Source organism: Wolffia australiana, chromosome 7 (assembly GCF_029677425.1).
Source record: "Wolffia australiana isolate 7733 chromosome 7, ASM2967742v1".
Classification (NCBI taxonomy): domain Eukaryota; kingdom Viridiplantae; phylum Streptophyta; class Magnoliopsida; order Alismatales; family Araceae; genus Wolffia; species Wolffia australiana.
In genome coordinates, this window is record NC_135841.1 from 15,535,031 (window position 1) to 15,562,506 (window position 27,476).

Below are 27,476 nucleotides of genomic sequence, written 5' to 3' on the forward strand. Positions count from 1 at the left end.
AAAAGAACATCCATAAGAAGACTTACACCGTTGATCACATGTTATGCTTCGCTACTAGGTCAATGAATGATATAAACATTGCTAAGAAGACACCAGAACCAGTAAAAAGGTTTCCAAGGGCCACTTATGAAAGATGGGTAAACTATTTGTCCTCTAGGTGAGTGAAGCATCGGTATGATTGATGAGCAGCCCTTCCTCCTTGGCCCAAGTGTAGAAAGAGCAACAAAATATGTAGAGGATGTAGGAACCATTAGAAGTAAAAATAAACAATATATAGGGAGATGAGCGAGCGCACATGGGCCACACGAAGGCAATAGAAATTAGTGGCCAATGACATTAGTTGATGGTCAAGAACGAAAATCAATAGCAAAGCAGGACAAAGTTGAGATAGTGCTTGGTGCACCTGAATAGAGATGATGCCACCTCGCAGCAGAGCAATGTCTACTATAGCAGAGTGGTGTCTAGAGTAGTGGAGCGGTGTCTTCTGGAAACAAAATGAATGACAGTAATGCCACCAGGTTGGCATCATTAGGACATGCTAGGTGCTATGGTAAGGCCAAGATGCAGGAATAGCACAACAAGACAGCCGCAAGAGCAGAACTGAATGTCCTATAAGGATACCTAAGTAAAGAAACAAAGGAGGACATCATGATAAGGTAGGGCAGACCAATCACTAAAATTGTCGACTATAGAAGAGGTACAACTCAGTGAGAGAATATATATATAGAAGAGGTCCATCTGTCAAATAAAATTGGCAACACTTACTTTAAAAGGTATATGGAATCATATGAAATATATTACACCCCAACCTTATTTTCAATGAGACCCATGCTAGAAAATAGACTAGTGGAAGGTTGTATAGTGTGTGATTTTAAGGGCTCTTGAATTAATTGCTTGATGAAATTTTAACGAAGGTCGGGATAATGGAATGTACACATATTAATAGGTTTAGCACTGGATATGAGGTGGTTTCTATGATCTAAATATCATTTGAGGTAAGGTAGCAAATATTCAAAAATAGAGGGATAAATAAAGAAAAATTAATAAAAATTATGGGAAAATTGAAGAGAGAATATTGCATACTTAATAGGTTGTGTAGAGAATTTAGTTCTCAATATTGATGTGTGCTCCTCATAATCTCTAATGCAATGCAATGGGATAAAATTCCCCTTGGACGAAATTCTGCATTTAATCAGTCTTGTCATTTTTTTCCCATAATATCTTTCACATGATGAGGGTGAAGTTAGATACAAAATGCCAAAAAATTGCAGCCAATAAACACCTAAAACCACATCTAGATCCTTAAACCGCATCTTGATCAACTTCAAGGAATTGTGTCTATAGAGGAACATCCACAAAAAGTCCTTTAAAGGTCATTAAAACTCATCCTCCAATATGACAGCACACCATTGGCCTTTTTTGACAATAATATGTAAGTCGGCTATAATGCAAGGATTAAAAAAAGTATGACTGCATGTCTTATCTATGAGCTCTTTTCCACACATTCCCAACATATTATATGATACGATCCTACTCGGACCTATCGTGTAACCCCTTGTACTTTCAACGATTCAATTGCAACAGTTCAACGTTCGATCACTAGATAGAAGAGAACAGGGGGAGAGGGGGAGAGGGGGAGGAGAGTTCTCGGGGTAGAGAGGAAGAGAAACGGGAATGGTCAGCAAGGGGGCTGTCGGCTCCGCGTCGAGGAGGGCGCGTCAACCTATGAACCACAAGAGAGAGAGGTGAGGGAAACCCAGAGACGGAGGTAGGAGAAGAGAATGAGAGCTTACTTCTGATTGCCTGTCCCTTGTCGGGTTGGTGCCCCTCCTTAAGTAGGGGAAAGGGGGTCGTGGGCCGGTGCTGGCTTGTTCGGCCCATTACTGGTCCACTTACGAACATAAACCTTACGGTGGATCATATCAATACTTCCCCCTATCTCGAGCAGCTTGTCCTCAAGTTGGAAAGAGGGAAACTTCGTGCGGAGGGTCAAGGCGAGTTCCCATGAAGCATCGGAATCGAGGAGGCCTTCCCAGTGGGTGAGCACCTGGTAGCCCACTGCCATAGGGTGAAAGGTAGTGATCCAGGAGGGGTAGATGTTCCAGGTGCAGTCTTCGATGAGGACCGTGGCAGCGGCTGGGGTGGCATGGCGGTGGAGGGTGCCTTTTTGAGTTGTGAGACGTGAAAAACTGGGTGGATCTGGGTATCATTCGGCAGGCCGATGCGGTACGCCACGGGTCCGATGCGTTGGAGGATGGGGAATGGGCCGAAGTAGCGGGGCGAAAGCTTCTCGAAGGGCCGCTTAGCCAGCGATTGGAGATGGTAGGGCCGTAGTTTGAGATAGACTGAGTCCCCCACCTGATATTCCACGTGTCGGCGGTGCTTATCGGCCTGGGTCTTCATTGTTGCCTTGGCCCTGTCGAGGTGTTGGCAGAGATCTAGGTGGGCATCCCAGTCCTGGAGAAGGCGATCAACATCATCGACGGGGGGGACGACGCACTGTAGCGGAGAAGAGTAGGGGGAGGCCGCCCATAAACTGCTTCAAAGGGAGTCATTTGGATGGCCGAGTGATGCGAAGTGTTATAGCTGAATTCAGCACAATGTAACCATTGACTCCAACGATGCGGTTGATCGCCTGCAAAACAACGGAGGTAAGTTTTAAGCCCACAGTTGACCACCTCAGTCTGCCCATCCGTTTTGGGGTAATAGGCAGAGTTGTGCTGGAGCTTGGTGCCTTGGAGGATGTGGAGCTCGTGCCAGAAGCTGCTCATGAAGACGCTGCCATGATAAAAAATAATGGTGTTCGGCGTCCCATGCAGCTTGACTACCTCTCGTGTGAATTTGTCGACCACGTCTTTGGCCGAGAAGGGGTGACGGCGGCCCACGAAGTGTGCATACTAGCTAAGGCGGTCCACCACCACCAGGACAGAGTCATTGTGGTGGGATTTGGGCAGCCCTTCTGTTGAACTCCATGCTAGGGCTTGGAGGAAGGAGAGGAAATGAATTCCTTAACTAGAATGTACATGAGGAGGGGTATATATACCCTAGGAGAGAGAGAGGAGAGAATATGAGTTAGTGATAAGTGAGGGAGCCTAGTGGGTTTATAGAACATGACCCACTAGGAGAGGCCTCTCACTAACAGCCCCCCGCAAGCGAGGTATGGATGTCATCCATGCCAAGCTTGGAGGTAGCACGAACAAGGAGAGGATTTGATAATCCCTTCGTGAGAACATCGGCCGCCTGGTCGGATGACGGCATGAAAGACAAGTCGAACAAGCCCTCGTCCATCCGCTCCTTGAAGAAGTAGCGGTTGATCTCCATGTGCTTGATGCGACCCGTCGGCCCGGATTTTGAGCCAAGGCAATAGCCGATTTGTTGTCACAATAAAAGTGGATCGGACGGGTGTACTCGACGAAGTTCGCGGAGCACCCGTGAATCCACTGAGCCTCGAGGCCCCATCCGCAAGTGCCCGGTATTCCGCCTCTGCACTCGAACGGGAGACACGATCCTGCTTGCTGCTTTTCCAGCTCACAAGGCCCCAAGATAAAGATGCAAAGACCGGTGGTAGACCGGTAGTCCACAGTCGAGCCTGCATAGTCAGCGTGTATATACCTTTACTGATCGGCTCTGAGCTCCGGGGAAGAGTAAACCCTTCCGGACAGCCCTTCGTACGCGAGCACCCGGTGAGCTGCCTGACGATGAATCTCATGCGGAGCATGCATGAACTGACCGAGAAGGCTAACTGCATAGCTGATGTCGGACGTGTGGGTCGATAGAGAAGTTTCCACCAACTGCTGATATTGATGGGTGCTGACGGCGGAGAGTCACCCGCGCCAACTTGACGTTGGGGTCGATGGGGTCTTCACAGAGCACAATCGGTCATACCCGTCAAAGTCAGCAGGTCCACCGTGATATTTCTGCTGGCTGATGAAGATACCACGAGCCGAGTAGGCCACCTCGAGCCCCAAGAAGTACCGGAGCTGACCAAGGGCCTTGATCTCGAACTCGCGGGCAAGGAGCGGCCGAGGCGTGAAGCTTCGGCAGCGTCCGACCCGTGATCAGGATGTCGCCCACATAAACGACCAGGATAGCGACTCGCCGGGCCGCGGACGGAAGAAGAGAGTGGCTTCCCCATTGCTCTGGGTGTACCCTTCGGCGCGCATGACGGAGCTGAAGCGGCGAACCACATCGCGGTGACTGCTTCAGTCCATACAAGGACTTCCGGCGGCAGACGGTCCCGGAGGCCGAGAGGGTAGCCGGAGGATGATGCATGTAGACCTCCTCGGTAAGATCGCCATGAAGGAAGGCGTTTAACGCCGAACTGGCGAATCAACCACCCATGATGAGCGCCAGCGCCAGAGGAGGCGGGCGGTGTCCATCTTCGCGACCGAGAAAACGCCTCGAAGTAGTCGACGCCGTAAGACTGAGTGAAGCCACGAGCCACGAGCCGCGATTTGCGGCGGCGCTCCAAGGAGCCATCGGCGTTGTGCTTGGGGTGTGAACCCACTTGCAAGAGACGGCCGTCTTTCCCGGTGGGAGAGGAACCACATCCCACGGTGGTTTTTGAGCAAGGTGCGCATCTCCTCATCCATCGCCGCTTTCCAATGAGGACAAGCGATAGCATCGGTTAAGCGGCGTGGAACGAAGACAGAGTCGATGCGGGTCAAAAACAAGCGGTAGGGAGTACTCAACCTGGCGAAGGAGCGATAGTGAGAGAGGGGGTAAAGGGAGTGCGGGTGCACTGCGGACCCTTTACGCAGCGATAGGCAAGTCAGGAGTCATCGCCAGCAGGAGAAGAAGACGACTCGAAATGGCTGGCGGAAGAGAGGAAGGCGAGGACTCAGCAGACGGGAGGAGCGGAAGCAGGAGGCGAGGATTCGGGAGGAAGATAATGGAGTAGGCGCAATGGGTGAGGAAGGAAGGCCGACCGGTGGAGGAGAAGAAGAGGGTGGAACGACTGTGGGAGGAGAGACGACGGTGGGAGGAAAGGGAGCAGCGGGCTCAGAACCAGATCCGGCTCCAAGGGGGCCGGAGGAGATGTGGGAGAGAAGAAGGGTTGAAATTCAGAGAAGGTGACATTGGCGGAGACGAAAAACCGGCGAGAAGAGGGATGAAAGCATTTATACCCTTTCTAAGCGAAGAGTAGCCAACAAAGACGCATTTGAGCGCCGGGCATCCAGCTTCGACAGGAGGGCGTCGTGTCATGAACATATGCCGTGCAGCCAAAGACGCGGGAAGAAGGTGAGTGCGAGCTGCGCGGCGGAAAGGCAGCCGACAACCGGTCAAGCGGAGGGCTGAACTGGAGGGTCGGGGTGGGCAGCCGTTGATGAGATGAGTACTCGCCGTAACGGCTTCCTCAATAAGTCCACGGACGTGGTAGTCCAGCAGAGAGTGCGGGCAGTCGACGTGACATACCCAATACGCCGCTCGGCAAGGCCATTCTGCTCGGCGCCGCCACGCAAGACGCCTCGTGGAGAATCCCATGGGCGGTGAAATACGAGGTCAACTCTTGGTTGACGTAGTCCCGCGCATTGTCGGACCGGAACCGCTGAATAGTCCGGCCAAACTGAGTCTGAATCATGGTGCAGAAGGCTTGAACAGTCGAGGAGACGGCGCTCTTGGACGGCAACAAGTAGGTCCACGTGTAACGGGTGGCCTCATCAACAAAGATCAAGAACCACCGTGTCCCTTCAGGCTGGCCTGTTGCGACGGACCCCATACATCGCTATGAATGCGATATAAGGAACATCACCGTGAGAAGTCGACGGAGGGAAGGAGGCCGGCGATGCTTCGCCAGTTTGCATGCATCACAAACAACAGAAGAGAGGTCCAAGCCAGTACACAATGTCGGAAAAAGTCTTTTCAAAACATGGAAAGACGGATGCCCGAGCCGTGGTGAGTGAGTAGAAGCCGCTGCCGCGCTGGTCCTCGATCACAACAAGCACCGCTGCACCGGGTCCCCGACGCCTCTCTCGTCCAACAGCAGAGGCCATCCGAGCGCCACCCGCAAAGTCTTCCCACCTTGTCACCAAAAAGATCCCATCAGACTGAATGTGGAACGAGCAATGGACCGCATCGACGCAGTCGCCGCGCGGTGACATAAGTAAGGTCTGAAGGGACGGAACATGAAGGACGCCAGAATGATACCAAGGCCATCCACATGGATCGACCCGATACCAGTCACGCCGAAGTCGCCCCCACCCGCCGTGGACAGCTCGACCACCAAGGTGCCGCCAGAGGACAGAAACCGTGGTTGAACGGTCATATGCTCTGTGGCCCCGTGATCAAGCACCCAGGTGGTATCCAAACGGCGGGAGCTTGGAGGGCCGAGTGTCCACAATACCACTGATCTGACTTGGGAAGGAAGAACGCACCGAAATCACCGAAGTGAGCCACGGTAGGCTGCGAAGAAGACCCGGTCTGCAGGGCAGCCAGCCGGGAGCTGAGACGGCAAGTTCGGCAGTCACTGGTCATTAGTCATGGCTGGATGGCTGGAGCTAGAGGGCGACGGGCCGGTGCCTGGGCAAGATGGGCTCTGGCTGCGGACCGGCGAGACGACGAGGCAGGAGCTGATGACGACGAGGCGACCTCCGATCCCGGTACTGTCCAAAAATTTCTTGATGCACCGGGCCTCAAGATGATTCGCTTGCCGCAGAGGAGCAAACCACCGTGCCCGAGAGCCCGAAGAAGGCTTGGGCAGCAAGGGAGGTTGCCCGTAGGGCGGACAGAGGGCAGCACTCGCCGGGGACTCGGCAGGCAGGTCCAGCAGCGGACGTTGACGCGAAGGCTGCTTTCAACCTCCGTCAACTCCTTAACCAGACCATCAAGTCCGGAAGAGGAGTCTGGGAGTGAAGAGCCCGGCGCCTGACATCCGCATATTCCGGATTCAGCTTGTCGAGAAATGACATGTAGCGGAGCTTGAGAGCATGGCGGCGGTCGACGCAATCGGATCCCCACCGGCATGTAATAGTCCACCTCGCGCCACAGGCTTGGTGGGCAAGGCTATAGTCCATAATGGACATGGTGCCATGTCGGAGTACACTCGCCGCTCGGCCAAAGTAAAGATCTTCCAGTCATCAGCATCATGCCCGCAGAGCGACGAGCGTGCTCCCAGATCTCCCGCGAGTCGTCAGGTGGAGGAACTTGTCATAGACCTCCCGAGAGAGAGTGTGAGTCAAGAGCCAGGAGTGGAAGTACTGCTCGGCACTCCAGGCCGGGAAATGCGGGTCCGTGACGGGAGGGGCTGGCAGGTGAGATGTTTCTGGAGCAGACGCGCAGAGTGTACTCGGCGAACTTCAGCCACGACATCAAGTTCGGAGCACCGAGACGGCAGTTATCCGAGCCGGAGGGAGAGGAGCACCGATTTCGGCGACGGAGTTCCCGGCAAAGTCAGCCGCGGTGAAATCTGCTTGTTGACGCCGGGCGGTGGATGCAGACGGATCACTGCCCATGCCGGAGGTAGTCGACATGACGGCAAACAGCAGCAGCGCAGCGAACGAAGAACCGAACACGGTCCAAACACGGAGACGCTTGCTTGCGGGCGGCTTGCGGGGAGCGCTCGTCGCGGCGCGCTGCTCGCGGCGGCTGCTGCGGCGGCGCTGCGCTGCTCGCGCGCTGCTCGCGGGCGCTGCTTGCGGGCGGCGGCTTGCGGCGAAGCGCTCGCGGGCGCGCTGCTCGCGGCGCTGCTCGCGGCGGCGCTGCTCGTGGCGCTGCTCGCGGCGGCTGCGCGGCGCGGCTTGGCGGCGCTCGCGGCGCGCTGCGCGGCGCTGCGCGGCGCTGCCGCGCGCTGCTGCGGCGCTGCTCGCGGGCGGCTGCTTGCGGGCGGCGGCGCTGCTCGCGGCGGCTGCTTGCGGCGGCGGCTGGCGGCGGCGCTCGCGGCGGTTGCGGGCCGCGGCGCTGCTCGCGGCGGCTGCTTATGCGCGGCGCTGCTCGCGGCTGCTTGCGGCGGCTGCTTGCGGGCGGCTGCTTGCGGGCGGCTGCTTGCGGGCGGCTGCTTGCGTGCGGGCGCTGCTCGCGGGCGGCTGCTTGCGTGCGAGCAAGGAGAAGATTGAGAGGGTGATGGTGAAGAAGAAGAAGAAGAAGAAGAAGAAGAAGAAGAAGAAGAAGAAGAAGAAGAAGAAGAAGCCCGCACACAGGCTTAGGGCTAGAGATGGGGATCAAGAGCTTGGCTCTGATACCATGTTGAACTCCATGCTAGGGCTTGGAGGAAGGAGAGGAAATGAATTCCTTAACTAGAATGTACATGAGGAGGGGTATATATACCCTAGGAGAGAGAGAGGAGAGAATATGAGTTAGTGATAAGTGAGGGAGCCTAGTGGGTTTATAGAACATGACCCACTAGGAGAGGCCTCTCACTAACACCTTCGATGAAGTCCATGGAGATGTCTTCCCAGATCCGTGCCGGAGTAGGTAGTGGTTGAAGGAGTCCCGCAAGGGCTAGGTGAGACGCCTTGAATTGTTGGCACACGTGACAGTTGTTGACGAACGTCTTGATGTCTCGCTTCATGATAGTCCAAAAGAATTGTTGCAGTAGTCGTTTGTACGTCTTGAGAAAACTCCCATGGCCTCCCATGGGTGACGCGTGGAATTCTCGAAGGACGACTGGAATGAAAGTGGAAGGCTTGGAGAGCACCACCCTGCCATCATAGAACAGCGTGTCATTTGAAATATGAAAGCAAGGTGGAGCCCCCTGGCCTGATTGAATGGCGCGGACGATGGCAGCTAGCTTTGGGTCCTCCAAAATCTCCCGCCGGATCTCCTAGAGGTCCCCCCCCGGTGAGACCAGGAAATGGCCTCGAGGGCAAGTTTGTCCTCTTGTGGAAGACGGGAGAGAGCGTTTGTGGCGACATTTGACCAACCGGCTTTATAGTGGATCGAGAATTGGTAGCCTAGGAGCTTGGAGAGCCAACGATTGTAGTCCCCTTGCACCTCCCGTTGCTCCAAAAGATGCTTGAGGCTTTGCTCGCCGGTGCGAATGATGAAGGGTTGAAACAACAAATAGTGTCGCCATTTGCGGACGACGAGGACAATCGCCATAAGTTCCCTTTCATACGCCGAGCGAGTCCGGGCCGTCAACGGAAGGGCTTGACTGAAGAAAGCGACTGGTCGGTTGTATTGCATTAACACGGCGCCCACTCCGGTGTTCGAAGCATCTGTCTCCAACACAAATTCAGACGTAAAGTCAGGGAGAATAAGAACTAGAGTAGTGGAGAGAGCGTGCTTGAGTTGGTCGAAGGCGGCTTGGGCGTCGGGCGACCACGCGAACATGCCTTTCTTGAGGAGGCGAGTCAGTGGCCATGCAATAGTGGCGAAACCTACGACGAAATGCCGGTAGTAACCAGCTACGCCAAGGAACCCGCGGAGGTCCCGTAAGGTGAGGGGAATCGGCCACTCCTACACAGATCGGACCTTGTCCTCATCCATGGCCACGCCTTCCAAAGAGACCCAATGACCCAAATATTCGAGTCGGGTTTCTTCGCATTGACGTGGAGGGCATGGTTGTCCAAAAGCTGCAACATGTGTGCTAGGAGGTCCAGGTGTTCGTCCCGGCTGCGGCTGTAGATCAAAATATCGTCTAAGAAAACCAGCACAAACCTTCGAAGGAGCGGGACGAAGACGAGATTCATTAGGGCTTGAAAAGTGGCTGGGGCGTTCGAGAGACCGAACGGCATGACCATGTATTCATAATGGCCCAAATGAGTCTTGAACGCCGTCTTGTCAATGTCGCCTTCATGCATTCGGATCTAGTGATAGCCAGATTTAAGGTCCAGCTTGGAGAAGTGCGACATGCCGTGCAGTTCCTCGAGCAGCTCATCGACCAAGAGTGCGATAAGACCTGGGATTGGGAACCGGTTGGGGACTGTGATCTTGTTCAGAGTGCGATAGTCAACGCACAAGCACCACTGGTTGTCTTTCTTGCGGACCAAGAGTGCCGGGCTCGAGTATGGGCTGCATGATGGCCGGATAAGACCCGCCTCCAATTGTTCCTGAACCAACCACTCCAGCTCGTTTTTCTGACAATGAGTAGCGGTAAGGACGAGAATTGACTGGGCCTGTACCTGGTAGCAGAGTGATGCGGTGGTCCAGCGCGCGCCTAGGAGGTAGGCCTCCTTGGTGGTGGAACACCCGTGGGAAGTGGTGCTCCAAGAGTGTATGGGCGTCCATAGAGGCGGGGACTTGTAGTGGGGAGCTCGATGGAGAGATGTACAAGGCATTTAACATTTTGGTCGCTCAAGGCGGCAGATGGCAAGCCTCCAATGAACTGCACTTGGTGGGGTCCCCTTCCAAGGTGTGCCACACCCCGTCGACCTGGAATTTCAACAGGAACAAATCCCAGTGTGCTTGGGTCCACCCCTGTGTGAACAACCAAGGATAGCCCAGAATGACGTCGGTGCTGAGGTCGAAGACCGGAAGGAGAGTGACAACGGCACTGTAGCCTTGGAGATCCACGGGAACTACGGCCGCCTGAACGTTCCCCCTCGTGACGGTGCTATTGCCATACCGGATTTGATAGGGCAGTGCACTGCTGAACGGGAGTCCCAGCTGTCGTTCGAGACGGCGGTAGATGAAGTTAGCCGTGGCCTCGGTGTCAATGAGGACTTGCATGGCGTGCCCCTTTATAGCTCCCTGGATCCGAAGAGCGTGGGGGGACGTGGTGCCGACGGCTGTCCTCGACTCCACGCAGACCACGTTGAGCTGTGCGTCCTCGATGGGACCGTCCTCCGAGTCCGATTCATCGAGCTCTTCGGGAGGAGCATCGGGGGCCTCCGGGTGGTAGGTGACGATGTGGATGTGGAGGTCCCGGCGGCAGCGATGACGCGGTGTAAAATGATTTTTGCACTAGAAGCAAAAGCCTCAAGCGCGCCTCCAGAGGAATTCCTCCTCCGTAAGGTTCAGTCAGCAAGCCCGAAGGGGTCCCTCGCACCCCCTATTTTGCCCCCCCGGCGCAGCCGCTGGAGGACGAGGAGGTGCTGGCCCGGGTGATCGATAAGGGCGCGCCCCCCCTCGGTCCTCGGGTTCGGTCAGCTCTGCAAGTGTAGCCTCCGCTTCAAATGCACAGTCAATCGATTCGGCCGTGGTGCGAGGTCGGAGCCGTTGCACTTCGGCCCAGAGGCCGGGGCGGAGTGCGGAGTGGAGAGCCAGCATGGCCGAGTCGTCCCCCAAGGTGGGTAGGCAACCAACTAGCTCCATGAAGGAAGCCACCAGCTCATCCACGGTGCCGGTCTGTTGGAGGCGGTTGAGGCTGCGGTGAGCGACATGGGGTTGGAGTCCGAAATGGCGGTTGAGCTGTCGCCTGAAGTTGCCCTAGTCGTGGAAACCGGTGCGGTCATCTAGGTAACAAAACCAAGCTGCGGCCTTGCCGTCCATGTAGGACGACGCGGTATGCAGGCGTTCGGCGTCATCCGCAGGCACGGATTGGAAGTACTGTTCAAGACGACGCAGGCAACGGTCCGGATCCCTGTCCGAGAACACAGGAGGTTCAGCCACGCGGGGGCAGGGCCTACTCCTGTCTCAGCAGCCTTCGAAGACTTCATGACGATCTCGACAAACTCGGTGAAGCGGAGGGGGCCCATACGTGGACAAGGCCACATCGAATTCATCCTCGTCTCCTCCCCATTCAGGTTTAGTTGGCTCGTCGTGACGGAGAAGTACGGCTGGTAGGCGATGCCTGGCAGCCACGGCATGTCAGTCCCCCCCCAAAGTGCCGAAGCCTTGGAAGGCGGGAGCAGTGAGCCATGTGGCGCCGGGTTGGCCCGTGTGCCCCCTTCTTGGCGAGGCCCAAGGGGCCCAAATAGGCCTGTGACTGACCCTCCCTGATCCAGGGGGAGGGTTCTTGGGCGGGCCACCCGGTCGAGTGGGCCAGGCTCGGCCCACCGGAATAAGGACCCGGCCCGCCCCATGGGTGAATGGCCTCACCCAAAACGGGCTCGGCCCTTCCCACTTTGGGTAATGGGCCCGGCGCCCTGGCCCGAGAGGTTGCGGGGTCCTTTCCCCCTGGCCGCCCCCTAGCTAGGGTTTGCAGGGGGGGGAAGGCGATGCAGCCCTGGGGAGCCTCGACGGGAAAAGAGGCGACGGCGCATGGTTCCGGTGGGGTGTCGGCCCCCTCATGGGCAACTTGGACAGGCGACGCGCGGCCGTAAGGCGCCAATCCCTCTCCTAGGGGTCGTGAAGGATCCTCGACCATGGGGTGGGGGCGGCGGTGGCAGGGCGACGGTGGAGGCGGCACAAGCAGGCTGTAGTCATCATCAGAGAAAGAGTCTGACAACACCAGATCCCTGTTCCTTTGTGGAGCCAATTGTCCATCTCCCCATAGGTTGGCCACCGCATAGGGACCCTTCGTCTCCCCCGTCAGGCCGGCGGCGGCTAGGGTTGCCGAGAAGTGGGCGGCATGTCGCTGCTGATCCAGCTGGAGCTCCTGCATCTGAGCGTGGAGGGTCGCCAGGGCATCCGTGATGGCCTTCGTTCCTGACTCATCGTTGCACACGGGGGATCCTCGTTCGGACGTGTTCTCCATGACGGTGAAGGCGAGGTGCAGCGACGAGGTGGGGCAGTTTGGGCTCTGATACCAATTGATAAGATCCTATTCAGACATATCGTGTAACCCCTTGTACTTTCAATGATTCAATTGCAACAGTTCAACGTTCGATCACTAGATAGAAGAGAACAGGGGGAGAGGGGGAGGAGAGTTCTCAGGGTAGAGAGGAAGAGAAACAGGAATGGCCAGCAAGGGGGCTGTCGGCTCCGCGTCGAGGAGGGCGCGTCAACCTATGAACCACAAGAGAGAGAGGTGAGGGAAACCCAGAGAGGGAGGTAGGAGAAGAGAATGAGAGCTTACTTCTGATTGCCTGTCCCTTGTCGTGTTGGTGCCCCTCCTTAAGTAGGGGAAAGGGGGTCGTGGGCCGGTGCTGGCTTGTTCAGCCCATTACCGGTCCGCTAACGGACATAAACCTTTTCGATGGATCATATCATTATATCACATCTTGAGCGATTCTAGTGATATCCCTTTTAAACAAGAAAAATATCTACTCTATAATAAACAATAAAGCTATGCATGGATCTAAAGAAATCATTAATTGAATTCATTAACCCTCATTAGGGTGCATAACATTTTAAAATCAGCCTATTTTCATGGGTCATTACAAGGAGATATTAGAAATACGAGAACAAGCCCATTCAACACTCCCGCTCAAGCTGGTGAGTGGATATTATCCTTTCCAGATTGACACACAACTCTTGAATTTGATGGGCAGAGAGGACTTTGGTAAAGATATCCGCTTGTTGTTGAGTAGAAAGGACATAATGTGTGCAGAATCATCCCAACTCCAACTTCTCCTTAATGAAGTAACGATCAACCTCAACATGTCCTTAATGAGCTAGATTGTGTGCAATGTTGATAGCCAACGTATTTATATCGGGGTGTCTGTGCATTAAATATATATATATATCAGATTACCAATCAGTCTTTGATACTTCCCTTGATCAACAAACTCCGATGCTCTGTTGTTGATAGCCGATGATTCAATTTAGTGGGAGTGGTAATATATTTCCATTGGCAAAGAAAAATACAAGAGGTAGATTATGCCACCTCAATACCCAGGAAGTAATGGAGTGGTCCGAGGTTTTGATGTCTAATTTATTTGCAAGATATGTAGCCAACAGCTCTACCACATGAGAGTCATCCTGTAAACACGGAGGGTCACTCCCCTTAAAAGGGAATGACAATAGAAAAGAGTATGGTCACCATTACATTGAGAATAGCTAAATAATTTCATGGAGTGTGTGATGCGACGAAACCAAGGCCGAGGAGATTGCTTTAAGCCATAGAGGGACTTCTTAAGACGGCAGACCTGAGGAGGCGCAGGAGTAGTATAACTGGGAGGTGAGGACATACAAATCTCCTCATGAAGATCACCATGGAGAAAGACATCCTTGACATCAAATTGCTATAGAGGCCACCTATGGGTGAGCGACAAGGGCAATGAGCAAGCAAAAAATATTCATCTTTGCAACTGGGAAAGTCTCCAAATAATCAGTGCCAAACTACTGAGTTTAAAATTTTGTCACAAAGCATACCTTATACCATTCAAGAGAATCATCGAACTTGTACTTGATGGCAAAGACCCAACCATAGCCAACCAGATGTTTGCCAAGCAGTGCAGGAACAAGATCCCAAAATATGTTTTTTTCCAAAACTGCAAGTTCTTTCTCCATGGCATGACGCCACTTAGGACGAGCCAATGCTGCATCCACTATCTTTGGAATAACAATATAATCATGAAAAAGACTCGATAAGAAGAGGAGAGGCAATGGGAGGAGACATAATTGGCCAAAGGATAAAGGAGTTTGAAGGGATAGGAACGTGTGACTTTTCAGAGAGCAATGGGAAGGTTGTCATTAGAGGGAGGAGTATTTGGAGAAGTAGGTGACTTTGCAAGAACAAGACAGGGCTCAGGTGCAAACTACGGTGCAGACTCAGGTGTGGACTCAAGTGACAGGGAAGAGATTACCAATTGAGGACATGGACGTCGAACCTACGTGGTTCCATTAAAATTTTGAGGATGAGTAGAGTCAGAAACAATGGGAGTAGGAGAAAGAGGAACGAGGAAATCAAGGGACTCGCCGAATGTATGAGAAGATGAAGTGGATGAGGATATGAGGAAGAATAGAAAGACATTGACTCATCAAAAAGTAACATCCTCATTCACAAAGACGCGATGAGTAGACGAATGATAGCATTGATACCCATTTGGTTCAACAAATAACCCACAAATACACATTGGAGCATTTGATCATCGAGTTTCCTTCGAGAAGAGTGATCGTTGGCGACATAGAAAACACACCCAAAAATGCAGGAGTGGGGGGGCGAGGTAAGGTTAGTTTTCAATGACATAGTTGGTTAGGCTTAATACATAGCAGTTAGGGGGAGATATGAGAATGGACACATGAGGGAGGACAATTGATGAGATGGACAACACTAAGGGAGGCCTCACCTTAAAAATATTTTGGCATGTTCATGTTAAGGAGAAGGCTTCGGTAATGCCAAAAGGTGTGGTGGAACTTCTGTTCTGTAAGGCTGTTCTATTAAGGACTGTAGGCGCATGATATTTCATGTAAGGTATGGGAATTTAAGAAAGTTAAAAGGGGGAAAGAAAGTTAAGGTTGTAGCAAAGCCGAAGCATTTTTGGGTTGTGGCAAACTAGTTCTGGATGAGGGAATAGAACAAAATGACAGGTTGGCTCAAGTCTGATTTGTTTTTTAAGAGATAAGCCTATGTTAAGTGGGTGGAGTCATCAGCAACTATTGTCAACGATCGCGTGAGAGAAGTGTTGGGAATGAGAGTGGGGCCCCATACGTCATTGTGAATGAGAGTGAAAGGAAAAGAAAAATGTTATAAATGATCAAAAGGGGAATACGTTGTCCTGTGTTCCTAAGCAAGTGTAGTCATCTGCCCTGACATCCTATCATGATTGAAGCATTTATTAGGTGTAAATTATAAATCCTAACCCATGTCTTAACACGACGACGAAGAGATAGGTGTTTAATGGTATGGCGTGAAATATGGACAACATGGGTAAGAGTAATGCAGTAGGAACAAACTAGGAGAAGTTAATTCATTACCATGTTCCAAGACAGATCTCAAACCTTGGACCAAAGTTGTGGAGTGAGTCACAAGATCATATACAAGAGCCAAGTTGTTCTTGGAATGACACTCTTGAGCGGCGTCCCAAATTTCTCTGGCAGAGTTGAGGGACAAGAATTCATCAATAAATGGATATACTGATGCTGTGAAATATCCACTAAAGAATTCATCAATAAATGGATAAACAATACCCTCCACATTAAGCCAATGATCATAACTAGGAGAATTGAGAAGTGGTGGATCTTCCAAAAGATGTTTCATAAGCCTTCCTTTCAAGGAAAGTTCAAGAGAAATGCCAATTATTAAAAGGCACTGGCACGGATTGAGTAGAAAGCACTAGCGACAAGTTGGCGGAAGATATAGTGGAGTCGTTGGTGGTCATTGTATAACCCACAGAGATGTTGACGATCAGATGTGCAGGTGATGCAATGCCAGGCTTGACGACGATTGTGAAGTCAAAGACAGGGGCCTGAGCGGAGGTGAAGCCAACCCCAGTGGATGATTAAAACATCTTATGGCTCTGATACCATGACGAAATCAAGAATTGAATTCCTTTACCCTCGTTAGGATGCATTACATTGTATCTATACGAAAGAGAGAGAATACAAAATAGACTCATTATCATGGGTCATTACAAGGAGATATTAGATATACGAGAAGAAACCCATTCAACAGGATCCACGTGTAAGTAGTCGGTCAACGACCATATTATCTATTTCTTCTTGTTATGTTCTTCATGGGCATCTTCATCAAATTCAAATTGTTCATACATTAATGGCCAGGTGAGAAGTGATCATTACAAGAGTAATGTAAGAAATTTTCAATGTTGCTACTCTGAGATTGTCAACTTCGGATTATGATGTATATTGCCTCTATCATTGTCAGTTTGAGCTGGAGTAAGTGATGGTAGGTGCGATACTTCTAGTTCCTTTGTCATTCTCCCTTTTCCTTGAATAGTTGGAACTGGTTGAGTGTGAACAACCAGCTGCACACATCTAACAACCTGATTGTTCATTAAATAATTGGCGTTCACAAAGGTATGCTACCAAGCTTTCCATAATTCTAACAAAATTTCCTCAATAAGTACAGATAAAACCATAATTTCTTTAAGGAAATATGACCTACAGCGATGTATATCGATTATAATGTGGTATTAATACTCTATGATATACTCTTTGCTTTAACTTCTAGAGCTAAATGAGGCAAGAGGTACTATACATTCAACCTCTGACTGGCACATGGTTGTTGGACCTGTTTGTTTCATCCCAAATAACAGCCAAAACTATTCCTTGAAGTCTAGCTATTGAGTGATTCCAAAATTTTCTCATTATAAAGAAACCAATCCAACGCCATATCCTCCAAATGCAAAGCAATAAGATGTAGTTGATCCTTATCTGGCATCATGTATAATTGTAAAAACCTTGACAACCTGTCTGATGTAACTAAAATAAGGCCTGGTTTACAATATGCCAAGATAAGTCATAAAGGCTATAAATTTTTCCTTAAAGTCCAGTTAGCTAGTGATTCCAAAATCCTTCTTAGAATAAAGCAACAAACCCAATGACATATCTTTCAAATGAAGTTTTTCCTTATCTGGCATCATGTGTAATCGAGACAAACTTACAATGTATTGAAATAAATTTGTAAATCACCTCTCTCTTGAGACAGGAGAATTTATCAGCTCGACATTCTGGTGACTGCCTGAGAACATGTTGATGATTCCCATCAATGTCTAGGTTGTTTGTAGCATGTGGCACCACGTTGGAGGAACTTGCTCCCACTTTGGAGTTTAGTGCTGCTAACTGATCCATAATGCGTTGGAAGATATCTCACTCTGATGCCAATTTGATGTGATCCCGTCCAGTTCTATCAAGATGGATGTAGAAATCCATTGGAGATCTTAATTTTTTCAATTCTTTGTGGATAGGTATAACGCAATATTAGTCTCAATCATAATGAGAAGCAAATTTTCAAGATTCAAATGTATAGTAGTAAGTGCGACGAAGAAGAAAATTAGAAGAAGATGAATTATAGAGCACTTAATCTGATCCTCCCACTCCTTTGCATGTGGAAGGATCTCCTGAATTCTATTTCCACCTAAGCTGCTATTCAAATGCACAGGCACCTTCATTTCTCCATCGAGAATGAAAGGCTCTCTTAAGTTCCATTTCTCCACCAAGAATGAAAGGATCAAGCTCCTCCATTTCTTCACGAAGAATGAAAGGCTCAAACTCCTCCATTTCTCAATCTGACGACCTAATCAACAGATAAAATCGACTCACGATCAATTATTCAGATCGATCCCATCGGTACTGATCGATGACAGAATTTGGATGTGATACATTAGGTCAGTACTCCGGGTGCATACTCCAGTTCAGAATGACACTCAGACAAACAAAGTGAGTACCAAATAAATGGGCTAATAATCAAATATCTCAGGTTACAAAATTCTCGTCAGATTAGAAATTCAAAATCATACATACTAACTGATCGAAGAAAGCAATCGCGTCAAACTAGATCTGATAAAAAGAATCAGCAATCAAGCAACTTGTTTTGAAAAGTAGCTGTGAATCTTCAATAGTAATGAGGTATAAAGAAAATGAAGATCAATGAAAAGATAAGATCAAGCCATACCATCAAATCCTCCACCCCTACCCCGTCACTGCGCGATAATAAAGATCGTCGAGGTTTTATACGATTTCTCGAAAGACGTTATGATGTCGTCATCGTCCTAGAGAATCGGACGGCAGGGAACATCACATCAACAGCGTTTTGGCCGTCCGATATTTATGACCGTTACTCGGTAAATTGATGGAAAAACCCATTTGATTTTAGTCATTTGCTAAATAACTGGGTGCTGCGAGGATTCGGGTATCGGGTTGGAACTTCTAAATTAGTAGGGACGTAAATTGAAAAATGATGGCAGTCAAGAACGCGAGAAAAGGGTTGAAAGAAATTCAACTCGAATTGGGGAAGAATTTCTCCATGTCAAACGAAATCCAATGGGCGAGCGGCGAATCCGAAATCGTTGGCGGAGCGAGTAGTCTGTGAAGGATCAGCGGTGAAGTCAGCTGCTAGGGTTTTCCTCCCTCTCTCCTCTCGCTTTGCAGCATTTTCTCTGGTTTCATACGGTGGTGTATTGCCCCTTTTTGATTTCTTGGTTAGAATTTTCTCTTATTTAACTCTATCATCGCGTGGTTAGGACCAAGAGATTTTATTAGTTTCTTTTTGTGCTCAGGCTCCCTATTTGTCTCGGAGGCGCCGTGACTGGGTTCTTTACTCGGGGAATTGGTAGATTTGCGGAACCCTAGCTGTTCGGAAAACTTCCGGAGTGTTTTAGTTTAAATGTCGGAAAGATTGGGGAATGGCGGTGGTAGTAGCAGCTGCAGAACGGCAACCTCTGCGTTTTCTGATCGTATGATCACATACAAGAGAAGAAAAATCTGCTCGACGCAGCTTTTGAGTGACCGAGACCCTAGTGATTCTTATGCTCCCCAGGTTTGTATTGCTCCTTGGGTTCTTTTCCTGATGTGCTTATTGTACCAGGGTTAACGTTTTTTTCTTTACATGAAAAACTAATCTGTCCCGCTTCGATTGCTTTTGTATGTGCCTTTGGGAATTTGGGTAGACAATTTATAGATTCGTTGATATCCTGTAAATAAAATCGGGGGTTCATGCTAAAATCCCGATATTAATCGAACAAAGAAAATTTATATGTTATTTTTTAACAGTAGTCAATTCACAATTCGCAGATGGAGAGAATAATGTTATGAAGTTAAAAAAGAAAATATTCCTCCCGTAGATCTTATGACGCGTAGTTATGTTTTCTGACGTATGAATAGAATATTGGTTACATCTTCTATTTGTGCTCACATTTCAAGTAATAATTTTTTGAAGAAATTAATGAAGATACACCCAAAATCAGCGACCTTCCCGAAATGATGTCTGAGTAACATTCTTTGGACACTAACATGATTCCAATTTCTTTTGAGTTGGCTCTGAAAATTGGTGACTAAGTTATCTGACGTATAGTTTTCAGGCATTCTGTTTTAACTACTAGTTTTATACATTTAGGGCTCATCAATTTATTATTGTCAAAACCGATTATACATAAATACAAATATATATATATTTTTTTTTTATATGTCGAAAAATGAAACAGGAAAACCGTTATCCTGGCACTTCCCAATTCCAAGAACGTATTTTTAGCAAGTGTACAATAACCATAACATTGGGCTTCGCTCAGTTTCCTCATTTTGTGCATTTCATATTTTTGGTTTATGAAATCTAATCTATCGCTGATCAATTGACAGAGAAGGACGTTTTTCAGAAGCTTAGTGTTTTAACTGATAATTTTTTCCATGGGCTAAAAAATATCATTCTCCACACCAAGCATTTGCAGCAATGATTTCCCTTATCAAAACGCTTATGGCCTGGAGCATACAAATTTGAGGCCTTTTCTCCCCTTTATATGTAGTACTTCTTATAGCAGCGTCCACACAGATCTTGGGCAGAATTTCATGAGCGACCTTATTTTATTAATTGCTTTTCTTGATTCGCTTAATATGTCAGAGAAGAATTGGTATGACTTTTGGTCTTTAGAATAGTTTTTTTCCAGTAAACACGAGGCTTCAGTATAATGAATTTTCGGGAGCTGGAAAATGGAGGGAACATGTGGCGGAAAGTTATGTGGTACTATGAAAGCACTCTGCTCTGTGTCCCATTAGGACATCCAAAGACCTTTTCATTGTCGGTATAATTATATGATAATATGTATGATCCTCAGGGGTTATGTCATATTTCTGGTGCGACTTTTTTTTTATTGCATATACTGAAAAGAACAAATCATTTTTAAAAAGTAAACTTCACCACTTGAGAAATTCTTTTTCGAAGAAAAAGTTTTATACCGCTTGAGAAGATGCCTTTCAGTGTGAAGTTTTTTTATCAGCTTTCAAAATGTTTATATCGCTCTAGTGATATGGTGATACGCATGATCATCATCCCTGGCGATATTTTTTTTCAGAATCTAGTTACTTTCCCGAAGGTTTTTTTTGGGAAGAATATGAAATAGTATAAAACTTATTTAGCTTTACAACTCATAATGTTACTGTATCCATAGAAAGTTGCAGGACCCGGATTCGCAATAGGCAATGGGGCTCATGAGATTGCAAAACATTCCAGAGTCCAACGTCATTTGAAAAAAGTATTGCAGCAACTGCTGTTTTCGCAGAAGTCGAATAATGGTTTCGTATCAAGCTGCGTTCAGAGAGCGCTCTTAGCTGGTGATACAAGTTTCATGAGCAAAAGGGGATGGTCCGCGCAGGCTAAGGTATGGGCCGTATCATTAAGGCCAACACCTCCTCCCCCCAATCTTCCTTTTTCCTTCTGAAAATTGGCTGACTAAAATCATTTTCGTAACCAGTTTGTTCATATGGCCGATGAAACCTTGTGCGATGATGAAAAAAGGCCAGAAAATATGCAGATTATCCCATATGCGAACAGTTGTCACATTGATGATGGTGCATTCTCTAAGGACTGCCATGACGTTCTAGTTGATATTTTGTCATCAGATAAGTTTGCTCTATTATGTGATTTGCTGGTGGGAAAGCTGCCCGGCATCAAGGCAGATAGCATCCTTGACTTCAGTGTGATAGGTTCCAAAATGAAGAGTGGCGAAAATGGGCTGACATTAGGTCTTCTTCATGAAGATCTTCAGCAGGTACTGGAAAGAATGTCCCTTCACATTTTCGGCCTAGAGTTTTATAAATCATCAGAATGGGCTTGATTTGTATATCATGACAGGAGGTTAACCAATTTTGTGTGATCTCTCCTATCTTTCTTCAAAAGAAATGGGCTTAACTTGTTTTTGTTATTAATTATGTTGTCTGACTATCTCAAATTTGAACTCGATAAATTCATAATTACCTGAAAATAAGATAATCTTCTAGCTATGCATTTTTTCATTATCATTCTTCCCAGTACCTCAGAATCCATGGTCGGTTCAACACGGATTTTATTTTGGCAGACATTTTTTTTAGTTTTCAGTTAGATGCTCGATCTGATTAAGATGGGATGTTTTCGTTGATGGCTTCTTGAAATTGACGTACTTCTTCAATAGTGTTTAATTTCTACCAAAATAATCCACACATTAGTCAGCCGTTGTGTCCATGAGATCATTTCGTACTAGAACTTGATTTTCAAGGCATCCCCTTTTATTTCTTCTGCTTATGTTATATGGTGTGCGAGTCTTCCATTATTTTCCTCCCGGGTTCTTAGGAAAATTTCCCTTGGCATCTGACATCCCTTGTTCTTGATACCTATTACTCTCCACAGATATGGGAACGAATTCGTGAGATTGGAGGGGAGTTAACCCTTCTTGCAACCAGCCTCTCAAGCATCTCCCAAACTTATTGTCAGAGTCAGGTGAGAAAAATGGGTATCTGCTTTTCGTAGAGGAAGCAGCTTTATTAAAGCATCAATTTCGTGTTAAAATTTCTATCATTCTTCATATTTGGTATATCATGTATCAGACAATGATCTTTTTTTTTTGAAAGAATCAGACAAGGATCTTAACTGATCAAATGCGTTCTGTTTGTTGATTTTTAATTTCTCCTTGCAGAGACTGCGTGGAGTGGGCACAGAAGAGAAGAATTCCATGGATTCGCACACCACTTCCCAGTCTGATCGCTCCACAAAGCTTGAACAGACGGAGGCATCGGCTCAGTACTTGGTCTCCATCTTCAAGGAAGACAAATGCGTTCCTGCCGAGCCCTTTGAGAGCCAAGGTAGACGACCCCCCCATCAAGACTGCACAGTATGTGACAAACTCAAGTCCTCTGGAATGCTTTCTGAACCCAAGAAAGACGTTGGAGACAGAGAACAAGAGAATGACGACTCCCGGGAGAGCTCAATTTCCACCATGGGTTCTGATGGCATTAAGGACCGTCTCTGCAAGCTCTGCGGTAACCCAGAGGAAGACGATAAAAGGTTTATCACATGCGATCATAGTTTCTGCATGTACAAATACTATCATATCCGGTGTTTGAAGAGCCACCATGTGGCGCGCCAGCACCATAAGCATGGAGGCTGGTACTGCCCTTCCTGCCTGTGCCGGGGTTGTCTGGTGGACAAGGATGATGTGCTGATTGTCATGTGTGATGGCTGTGATGAAGGCTACCATATATATTGTATGAAACCGCCACTAAGTTCAGTCCCCGAGGGTAAATGGTTCTGCGTCTCGTGCAATATTCAGAGGGCTAAGCAGGGGATGAGAAGGTATGAGCAATGGGTTCTTAATCAGCACGCTCAAAGTGAGGGAAACAGGAGGGATAGTTCCAGCAGGCCCATGGACCTGTTGCTCTCTGCTGCAGAGAAAGTGGAGAAATTGGCTGCAGGAAAGGCGCAGAAGGTCAGACGCTGATTCACTGCACATTGTAACTCTAGTGATGTTGTCGAACTAGTTGCTCTCCTTTCATTTCTTGTTCCACGGAGAAGAGGAAGAGTGGAAAAAAAACTGCTCCCGTCTTTTTTACTCGATCTTCTTCTTTCTCTTGTATGGTGTGGTTGTTAACTCTTGAACGCTTAAAATCTGTAACTGGGTAGGGTGTTTCTTTCATAGAAACAAGCCATTTTAATCTCTCTTTTTCAACGGCAGAAGGAAAAAAGCGCTCATCGTATGTTTAATTATGGGATTGCAGAACCTTGAATACCCCCGTTTCTGAGTGACAGGAATGATGGCGCTATCTTCATCCGAGTCTACCATTGTCCAATCCTTGCGGTCCACCATCCCTTGATGGTGGATGCGACAGATAACACCAGTTCTGGGACCCATGTCTGGGAGATATTAAAGAAGGCGGTGCCCTTTATAGCCATGTTTTATCCACCTCTCTCTCTCTTGATTTTTTTTCTCTCTACCATGGTCTCCAAACAATAAAGCTGCAGCCGCTGTGACAGCCTGCTGCCCCCATGAATAGCAGGTACCTATCTATCTTTCTGTCTGTCTACAATCTATCTATTAATGTTGACATTTTCCTTTTAGAAATCACATTCCAGAGTTCTCATTTTTATTGCTGTAATACTATAAATTTTCATGCAGACGAGGTTCAACAAATTTGGAAAGTTATCTCTCACTATCATGGTAATCAGTGTCTCCACGTTATCAGATTCTCACGTGTGAGAAAATTTTTTGATCGAAGTCTGGCTTAGGTAGGCTGGGACATACCTCGCTCACGTCGAGAAATTGTTGTGTGCATGAGAAGGGTGACTTAATTTTTACTAATATTAGGCTATCGAAGTTCATGCAGCACTCAGCAGATTTTATACCATTCTCATCTCGTATAAAATATCCGCTGTAGATTTGACACTCCATAATGTTACTACGTCATTCTATTTCAATATTTACTTTTAGAAGTGATATGTTTTCGTCTTCCTTTTTTTATCTCTTTTACTATGAGCAGATCCAATTTTGAATTGATACAATCAAGGCACCCTCAAATTTGATTTTATTTATAATGCTTTTAACCTTTATATACTGCAGTAGACAAATTTTAATCATATTTTGTATCTTCAGGAGGAATTCACTTGCAATGAAGTTGTGAATCAGTACTTTTCAGGCAAAAAATATGGGTCTGCACATTCATTTGTAGAAAAATTTTTACTTCTCTTCACGTTAAAAAACTGGGAAATATCTGAAGCACATAAATTTTGCCCTTTTGATTCTCTTGGGGGTCAAAATGCTTTCTTTCCATGATTTTATGTAATGGCTTCACCTCATTACGTATGGTGGTGGTCGATCTCTGTATAGACCTTCCTGGGATAGACGATTGGAAATATATTGAGTTTCATAGGAGAACTTTTTAACCTAAAACTATAATATGAAGGTTGCATTTTCTGTGAATGTTGTTAATTCGCTCTGGCCTCCGAAAAAGAATGATGCTTCTCAAAATAGTCTCACATCGGCCTCGTTGAGCAAAAAACATTACACAGCTAACAAAAAGTAAAGAGCAAATCATAATTTTCATGTCTCATGAACACCCTCTAAAGAACCGTCCAGAGACACGCGGTATCAGGGAGGCACAAAAGGGCCTGAGCTGAGAACCTTTAACTAAGAGCTGGGTGGGAGCCTTTGAATCTCGGAAAGAATTCAGTAAAGCAATTCCCTCTTTGGGAAAGGTCAAGAGCGACCATGGCTCGCCGTAGAATGACCACGTGTCCAGAAAGAAGGGGGAGTCTACATCCATCTATTCTTGCTATTTTTTTTCTTTTTTACTTTTCTTCCCTTCATTTTTTATTTTTCTCAGGACACCATTCATGGCGAGTTTCATGATTCGCCATTACGAATTACAGCAATTCTACATCGGCAGAATAAGATCGATACTTTACCACTATCACTGGTACAAAATCCTCAATTCAACCACATGACCATGGACCACCAAGATACAAGAAGGAACAAGCTCGTTGAAGATCAATGCCAGATATCCAAAATTCTGTCACATATCCGGTCTAATTAAACGATATTATCGCCATACTATCATCTTGGGAGAAACTACTACTGAGACTTTGGGTATTCACACCAAAATTCCTCTATCCATACAAGGTCTTGAAATCACCCAAAGTTTTGCCTCTTCTCGACGGTTGACATTGGAATGCTTCTAGGCACACAATGGTTGAGAACCCTGGATGGTACTGCTGTATTTACGATCTGCTTTTGTTCAAAGTGTTGCATGGGGATAAAATTTACATTATCCCAGCAGACAACCCTCTACCCCACAAAATTTTATTTTTGTGAGCATGGACAAGCGCATTGCGACTGGATAGCGGCAATGGACAGGGTGCATGAACCATGTGGTTACCCCACAAAAGTCCCCTCCACTAGAGTTATTTCCTGAGTATACCCTCAATGTGCTTCACACACCAAGGACCTGAAGTCTTGATTAAATGGGGAAACCTTCCCCATAATGAAGCCACATGGGAGTTGATATCAGGCTTATTGTACTTCCATTTGTTCTTACTATTTCTATCTCTTGTACTTCAATTCCCTACATTGTGATCTATTCTGGGCTTCATTAGTGTCAAAATTCACAATTCTTCATCACGAATTTTAGTGATTCAACCTCTGCAGAATAAGTTCAATAGTGAACTTCTATCAGTCACAGATGTGAGATTTTTGTTTTTGAACAATAAGGAAGACCACCCGAAACCGGTGGCCTACCTGCTATCATTAACGATAAAGATTTTGTACAAACAATATACAATTAAACTCAAAAAGACATCAGCGCCTCCACATCATGAGCAGTATTCTCCACTGAAACAGCCCTCCCTTTAAACACTACGTTTCGATGCAGCCATATCCTCCAGAGCACCGCGAGCAAGCGCCCCCAATCCAGTCGACTTCTGTATCTCCCGTCTAAAACTGAAGCCAAATGGCCTCGTCCGAGGAGATATCCACCCCCGGTAAATGCTGCGATGCCCAGACACCCTCTGCAAACTAACACGTGAAGAAAAGGTGGGAGCAATTTTCCTCACCCCTGTCACACATAGGACATTCAATGGGAGCCGCAGGGGCCCATCTCCGCCAATAGACCCGTGTGACCAGCCTTCGTCGACTCACCAACCAACTGAAGAGCCGCACTTTAAGGGGGACTTTGTGTGTCATCAACATGTGGCAGGCCGTACTGGTTGTCTTGTCATCCCGAGCTGCCCCTCGGATTTTCAGATATGCATCTTTCACCGAGAAAGACGGCCCTCGCCACATCCAACCATAGGGCGAATCAACTACTGGTCTGAATGGTAGAAGTGCCTCTTGCAGCCCCAACAGCTCCTCAAACCGTGGCTCTGATAAAGCTTCCCAGATATATGTCGACACAAAGTAAAGGCTATTACCCGAGCTCATTCTGGATGACAGACTACGATAGAAGACAATCGTGCCCTAGTGCCCTATTGGGTAGTCATTGAATGGAGGTTGTGTGAGAGAGATCTCACCATACTCTTGATCACAACAGGAAATCAAGAGCAAATTTGCGCTCACAGGGCTAATCTAATTCAGGCTACGATCACAGGCTCAAGAATATTTGGCATTTTTGTTTGTTTTTGTATTAACATCTAATTACTTGCTCACTCTTATTTTCAACGTAGGTGTACATGGTGGCTATTGAGAACACATCTAATGAGAAAAAGATGGTGTTCATTCTTGATGCAAACTTAAGGCCGAAATCTTTATTACTTAGCATCCTGAACATTATTGTCCTCCAAGCCATCTTAGGGGAATCCTCTATCATATAACAGCCTCCTGCCAACAGCATTACGAAACTCAAAATAAATGTAGTCGTTCATGAAGATGAGAAGCTAAGAGAGGCTGTGGCTGGAGAAAAAGTGCTGGAATCTGTAACGGTTTAAACAGTATGGAGCCCTGCAGAATTCAACATGAATATGTTATAATAAGGAAGCTCAATCCTATTGAATTTGGTAATTACAGTGTTAAAGGATACCATAGCCAAGATGGACTTCCTTGATGGAGCAGCATTTTGCCTCATCTCTTTGATTTCCAATCTATTTTGTCGCTAAGTACGACACCGAAAGAGGTTTTCACCATAGTAAAAGCCATAATTGGACAGAAGAATTGTATCTCCAAGATGTGGTAGAGATTGGTGATGTTGACAACATCGCCCTTCATGGCGAATGACCAATTCATACAATGCATCATAGTGCAGAGGGCTCCATCTCCCATAAATTATGAAACTCAGGAGGCCTAGCTCCAGTTCAAGGAACATAGCTCCAGTACTAAGTGAAATTTCTAAATGACCCATGCTTCGATGATATCACCACGGTGGTAGCGAGT

General features: G+C 47.6%; 1 protein-coding gene and 2 long non-coding RNA genes across 8 annotated transcripts; 1 reads left to right on the top strand and 2 right to left on the bottom strand.

Moving 5' to 3' along the window:
* Window positions 1-1,575: 1,575 nt before the first annotated feature.
* Window positions 1,576-3,232, bottom strand: LOC144705688 (uncharacterized). Its single transcript, XR_013582088.1, has 2 exons — window positions 1,794-3,232; window positions 1,576-1,723 (listed from the first exon to the last, which is right to left on the bottom strand). It is a non-coding gene; the product is annotated as an uncharacterized LOC144705688 (long non-coding RNA).
* Window positions 3,233-12,593: 9,361 nt separating this feature from the next.
* Window positions 12,594-18,297, bottom strand: LOC144706137 (uncharacterized). Its single transcript, XR_013582180.1, has 3 exons — window positions 18,275-18,297; window positions 12,836-12,948; window positions 12,594-12,765 (listed from the first exon to the last, which is right to left on the bottom strand). It is a non-coding gene; the product is annotated as an uncharacterized LOC144706137 (long non-coding RNA).
* Window positions 18,298-18,562: 265 nt separating this feature from the next.
* Window positions 18,563-24,512, top strand: LOC144705455 (RING/FYVE/PHD-type zinc finger family protein). 6 transcript variants are annotated; one of them, XR_013582042.1, is made up of 8 exons: window positions 18,564-18,800; window positions 18,879-19,138; window positions 20,760-20,969; window positions 21,063-21,359; window positions 21,974-22,063; window positions 22,260-23,048; window positions 23,338-23,616; window positions 24,210-24,347. XR_013582042.1 is itself a non-coding variant. In XM_078578134.1 (7 exons), exons 2-7 carry the CDS (start codon window positions 18,986-18,988, stop codon window positions 24,387-24,389), a joined length of 1,719 nt encoding a protein of 572 aa, XP_078434260.1. In that variant the 5' UTR covers window positions 18,563-18,800; window positions 18,879-18,985; the 3' UTR covers window positions 24,390-24,512. The 6 variants fall into 6 exon arrangements, 3 of the variants coding, with proteins under 3 accessions (XP_078434260.1, XP_078434261.1, XP_078434262.1); XR_013582044.1 differs by having other exon boundaries at window positions 23,369-23,616; XR_013582043.1 differs by lacking the exon at window positions 24,210-24,347 and adding an exon at window positions 23,736-23,751.
* The last annotated feature ends 2,964 nt before the right edge of the window (window positions 24,513-27,476 follow it).